General features: G+C 49.8%; 1 protein-coding gene across 2 annotated transcripts in view; it reads left to right on the forward strand.

Annotated features, from left to right (window-relative positions):
• tmf1 (TATA element modulatory factor 1) overlaps positions 1-4,828 on the forward strand; it is a 29,546-nt gene extending 24,718 nt beyond the window's left edge. For both annotated transcript variants that reach the window (XM_039770767.1, XM_039770766.1), the window contains exons 17-18: positions 200-355; positions 4,030-4,828. In XM_039770767.1, the coding sequence (XP_039626701.1) occupies positions 200-340 (141 nt within the window). In that variant the 3' untranslated portion in view covers positions 341-355; positions 4,030-4,828. The remainder of the gene's footprint in view (positions 1-199; positions 356-4,029) is intronic.
• Positions 4,829-6,000: the final 1,172 nt, after the last annotated feature.

Genomic DNA, 6,000 nt, shown 5'->3' on the forward strand with positions numbered 1-6,000 from the left:
CGGGTTCATCCGTTTGTTTTGTTGAATCCCCCTTATATGTCTGTCTGTGGATCTGCTACGACCGTTTTAAGTTCACTGTCGTGGGGAGAGGGCGTCGCTTTAGCTGCCGGGTCCTTTTCAGAGCAGACCTGTGTCTGTGCAAACACCACCTTCTCTTCTCTGTTTCTTTTCCGACTGATCATTTTCTTCTTGCCTGCAGGATTTAGATCAGAGGTATAACACCATTTTGCAGATGTATGGGGAGAAGGCAGAAGAGGCAGAGGAGCTCCGGCTTGACTTGGAGGATGTGAAGGTCATGTACAAATCCCAGATTGACGAGCTGCTCAAAAACAAAAAGTGACCTGTGGCCGTTACAGTAAGTACTTTGACTCAATGGCCGTCCCTCAGTCCATTTGTCTAAATGCGCTTTTCCCATACTATGGCCACAGAGACGTGGAGCCTGTTTCTACAGCAGTGGGTGCAATGCCAGTCTGTGACTGGGTACAAGAACGCCAACTCAAAGCTTACCTGCATGTGGGTTGCTGTCTGTCTGTCTTGGGGTGACATCGAGTCCTGGCCGTACCCCATGGGAGATGTTTCTAGTCTGGTGATCTCTTGTTCAGCGGGCAGCCCATACCATTAGACCCAGTGCTTGTGACTGGTGACAGAAACTCGAGAGTGGAGCTGTGCTTGGTCTCTCGGTTCAGGTCATTGCTTTTTTATATGTTGCAGATGGCTAGGATGAGTAATTTTATTTTCAATAAAGATATCGGTATCCTGATCATTAAAGCCAGTAGTGCTAACTGACAGTGATGGTTTTAAAGTGCCTCAAATCTACAAAAATGGATCATAGTGGTCCTTACCATCCAGCAGTTCTTCTCTCTGATCTACAACTCTTCACCACTGGTGGTCTCTGCAGGTCACCACTTCTGATGCAATCCCACCACAGTAAAACTGCACCAAGCTAATGGCCAACTTCTTCTTCTTCTTCTTCTTCGGCAGCTCCTGTTAGGAGTCACCACAGCCGATCATCTTCTTCCATATCTACCTGTCCTCTCCATCTTGTTCTGTCACACTCCTCGCCTGCATGTCCTTTCTCACCACATCCATAAACCTTCTCTTAGGCCTTCCTCTTCTCCCCATGCCTGGCAGCTCTATCCTTAGCACCCATCACCCAATATACCCCTCATCTCTCCTCTGCACATGTCCAGACCAATGCCATCTCGCCTCTTTGACTTTGTCTCCCACCCATCTCACCAGAGCTGACCCTCTAATGTCCTCATTTCTAATCCAGTCCATCCTCCTCGCACCCAATGCAAATCTTAGCATCTTTATCTCTGCCACCTCCAGCTCTGTCTCCTGTGCCACCGTCTCCAGCCCATATAATAAAATTGCCCTCACTACCGTCCTGTAGACCTTCCCTTTCACTCTTGCTGATACCCGTCTGTCACAAATCACTCCTGACACTCTTCTCCACCCATGCCACCCTGCCTGCACCCTCTTCTTCACTTCTCTTCCACAATCCCCATTTTTCTGTGCTGTTGATCCCAAGTAATTAAACTCCTCCAACTCTACTCCCCTCATCCTCACCATTCCAATGACCTCCCTCTCATTTACACATTCTGTCGTGATGGTCCTACTGACCTTCATTCCTCTCCTCTCCAGAGCATATCTGCTCCTCGACCTGCTCTCTACTATTGCTACAGATCACAATGCCATCAGCAGACATCACAGTCTACGGGGACTCCTGTCTAATCTCGTCTGTCAGATAAGAATGGGCTCAGAGCCGATCCCTGATGTCATCCCACCTCCATCACTCCTACCCGCAGACCTCACCACGGTCACGCTCCTCTCGTACATATTGTGTACCACTCTTCTGTACTTCTCTGCCACTCCCGACTTCCTCATACAACACCACAAGTCCTCTCTGGGCACCCTGTCCTATGCTTTCTCCAGGTCCACCAAGCTAATGGCCACCAATAATCATTAATTAAATTCTGGTACCCATACCAACATAGTAACTTAAGAAACAAGATACAGCCCATACCTGCACACCCTTATGTGGCCAGCGTGGGGTGCCCTCACTTAAAATGACCCTCGGACACCACCCAGTCCAGTACGAAGGATTTTTAGATTTGAAAAAGGGGGCTCCTGGGAGGTCCCGGGCACAAGGTCCCCTGGCATTCCTTTTTCCTCATCTGTCCTGTCTCACCAGTGACCCTGGCAGTTTTTTCTTCTCTTTGTCCACTTCCAACTCCAAGTTCCCCTGACTGAAGGCAGGAGGCTTCTTTTAAATCAGAGCCCTTGACGTCACCCAGGGTCACGGCCAGTGGGCTGACCAATAGTTCCGGGTCATCTCTGACCCTTTGGGAAGCATGCAGCCATCTTCTTAAAGTTACTGGCACATCTGCAACCTGAGAGTAGTTTGGTGCTGCTCCTGCACGGCCACAAGGACTAATAACGTGGTCTCCTTTGGCCACTTTCTCCGATGGGACTGCGAATTAGACTTGAGCCTGCCTCTCACTCGCGGTGGTGGTCCCGACCAAGTCATAGACAGCATATTGGCCTCTCGACCCACTCCCAGACAGGAGGAAAAAACTTCCTGCAGTGCGTCTCCATGTCCTGCTGGCCTTCACCCTTATTCATCATGTACAGCCACAGCTCTATCCAAATAGTCACCTCTACGTTATAATCCTATAAAAACGGGACACTTGTGTGCTGACAGCAGCCACGGCCATTCCACGTCTGTGGACGAGCGCTCGGCCAGTGTAGCGGTCCTCTGATTGTGCACAGTTCAGAGTGCATACAGAGAGAGGTGTTTGAGGTGCGCTCACAGGCATAATAAGGTGAATCGCTAACTAAGCCTCGTGAGCAGACGTAAGCCCCTTGCAGGCCACTGCTGGACCAGAAAATGAGAGGAGTTGTGATTCTGATGAAGCGATTGCTGTATGGTGCTGGACCCATTCTCTTTGTTGGTCATTCTCTGTTCTTGTGTGGCCCTAATAATGGCGATGTTGGTAGCGCTTAGTCGAGTCTTGATGTTGAAACATTTATATCGCGTTCACTGCTGTATGCTTGTGTTTCACTGTTGATTTGCTCTCTGCTGTCTTTTGATGCGCAATGTGTTGTGACTTTGAGTCTCAGATTTGACAAAAAGGGTGTGTGACCTCCTAAAAGTCCCAAAACAGCCTGGCCAGATACAAGCTAACCCCCCCAAAACCCTACACCCCTCGGCCAGCCCCCAACTGTTACCTGCTGGCTTTGGCCTATTCAGACCTAAAATGGGGAGCTGGCTTTGAAAGTTCAAAATGCAATGAAAGTCTGAGAATGGGAGAGGGAAACTTAAACCTCGGGCTTGTAGACAGGATTTTATTTATAAATTGAGAAGTTCTTAACCAAATAATCATAAAAAAGCAAAGGGGGGCGAAGGATTTCCCTAAAAGGTGATCTGAGGCAAACAAGCCCCCAGTACACCAAAGAGTCCGGTGGCGCAATGCGCACAAAACTCCTCCGTGAACCTCTGCTGGCTCCTTCTCTCTGACCGCAGCTCCAAGGCAGAGGGAGGGGCCAGCAGCAGTGATGTCATGGTGGCTCCGCCCACCGAACGCAAGGAATGGCTGCACATTTAAAGACGGACAACTGAAGCGACGCAGACACATGAAATCCAATAAATCAGAAAATAAATGAAAGGGCAAATGAGGAAGATCAGTGGGTGAAGCGTCACGTCATCGATGCTGGCGAACGTACTGCTCCAAGAAGGACCTTTAAAAGTTGAATTGAAATGCATGGTGGCGCAGTGGTGAGCGTCCTGGTTGTTTGTTGACGTCGAGTTGGCACGTTCTCGTCACGTCTGCATGTGTTTTCTTTTACACACCCTGAGATGTGTGTGCGTGCGTGTGGCCCCTGTGATGGACTCTGTGTCTGTCATATAGTGCCTTTCATATCTTATCGGTCCATTCCTCTGCACGTTTCCATTGCTGCCGTGAGAGGCTCCGGCCTCCTGCGGCCCTGAATTGGATCCCACTGACCCCCGTTGTTCATGTCTTTCAGCTTTCCAGGAGTCGTTTTCTACCCATCTACTGGGAATCCACTGCCTCCAAGGACCTCCGACAACCTGACCAGTATGGCGACCCCCCCGCAGAAGGCAGCCAGCCCGGCGCTCTGGGTACAGGCCAGTGACTGACTCCTCCATTGGCAGAGGAGCGCTGCCAGAGACAGAACAGTAAGACACGCATGGCACACGCATCCTTTGTGGTCTGGACCGAGGACGGACCCCCCACCACCCCCCTTACTCTACTGCACTCTAAATCTTTGGGCCCTGAGGTCGACCCTGGCACCCCGAGACTTTCCCCCTCACATTCCCACTTGGCTGGGAGCTCACCAATCATGCCGGACCCGAGCGTATGGGCAGCAGAGGGGTAAGGTGGCACAGGGGTCCCTCCTGCCCCGCTTCCATTTCAGTGCAGGCTGCTGCAGCGATGCACACGAGAAGTTTGAAATTGGTGGTCTTAAATTAACATCCCGGCATCTCGACTCTTAACTCCCGGGAGTACAAATGGATCATTCACATCTGAAAGTACCCAGCAGACCCCTGCCAGGCTGCAGGTACCCGCCTCTCGAGGAGCACTTTCAGATTTAGGAAGACCCCCGAGTTTGTCCCCACGGACGACGACGTCTCCAGAGCACCTTGAATTGTAACACGTGGTCTAAAGTGGCAGGCCGTGTATTTTAGCACATTCTTCGTTACGTTAGCAGATGTTTAGGATAATTAATTTGTTGTAAATGAATGTAAATATAATCTCAAGAAATGAAATAGAGTTAATAAATCTTCTAAATTATGGCCGTGGTTCTCTTTTGTCTGCATTTTATTTTTTTCTCAGATGAACAGTTTCTGTTTTATTTTTCAGAATCCATCCGTCACAGACTTCTGTAACCTTCGCCAAGTCCCGGTGCCTAAAGGTCTGCCAGGCTGTTGGCATCGCTGGCTCGCCCACCCTGAGGGTCCGAAACAAACGTGGAGAGGCAGAATAGTTGAGGCTAACTGCACCCCGGCACCGCCATTCTGAACCGATCTCCGGCCCTCAGCTAGACGACGTTCACCTGCACTGGGCATGAGCACAGAAATCCTTGACGGGTTTTAAACGGTTTTTCCTTTTACACTCGTATGCAGCAATCAAACTTAACAAAATGGAATTCCGACGCACACGGGTAAGCGACACAACGCGCACCAAGAAAGCGACTCCATGGCGGAATGCGCTTTACTTCTGTGACAGTTGACCAATCGGGGAGTGAGACAGACGTTGTGATGTGCAGGAGCCAATCAGGGAAGGGCCACATAGTAAGAGTGAACCAATTAGGATCTGCGTTTTCACCCATCGACATTGCCGGCCTTTCCAGACGTACGCGGCTCTGGAGGGCGTTTTCAAAAGTCTCTGTTTTTAGGGGTTAAAAAGGCCAGGGTGGGCTGGATGACTGGCGAGAACAGAGGATAATGTGAGCTTTTTTGTTTTCTTTACACAATTGCTTTATTCAAAATGACTTCCAACATTTAAGATACAGTTGGTTTCTTATTGGGGCACACAGGCGGGTGAAGTGACTGCTGAGGGTCACACAGTGGTGTCAGAAGTGGGATTTGATCCCACAGCCTCAACAGTTGAAGTCCAAAGTCTTAACCGCTAAGCCACACTGCCTGCCCGCCTCAAGGTGAGGATGTGCCCAGAATTAGCCCTGTGCCAGTCAAGGTGTCCACACTCCACACATTGGCATGGATTCCCTCCTACAACTTTGGCTTTCTTTGACAGTTTAAATAACCTGATGCCCGTTGTTCACATATACCCACCAAACCAAAGGCTTGGCTCCTGCCTTCCTCCTGATGTTGCTGGGATCGACTTCACCCCTAGGTGGCCCTGAACTGGATAAGCAGGTTTATGTTATGCACACACACAGGTACAGTATTAAGTGATGCCAAGGTATCTGGTGGCACTTCATTTTTAATGGGTTGCTGTTAAAATAAATTTTTAT

The sequence above is a fragment of the Polypterus senegalus genome, chromosome 12, assembly GCF_016835505.1.
Source record: "Polypterus senegalus isolate Bchr_013 chromosome 12, ASM1683550v1, whole genome shotgun sequence".
NCBI lineage: Eukaryota > Metazoa > Chordata > Cladistia > Polypteriformes > Polypteridae > Polypterus > Polypterus senegalus.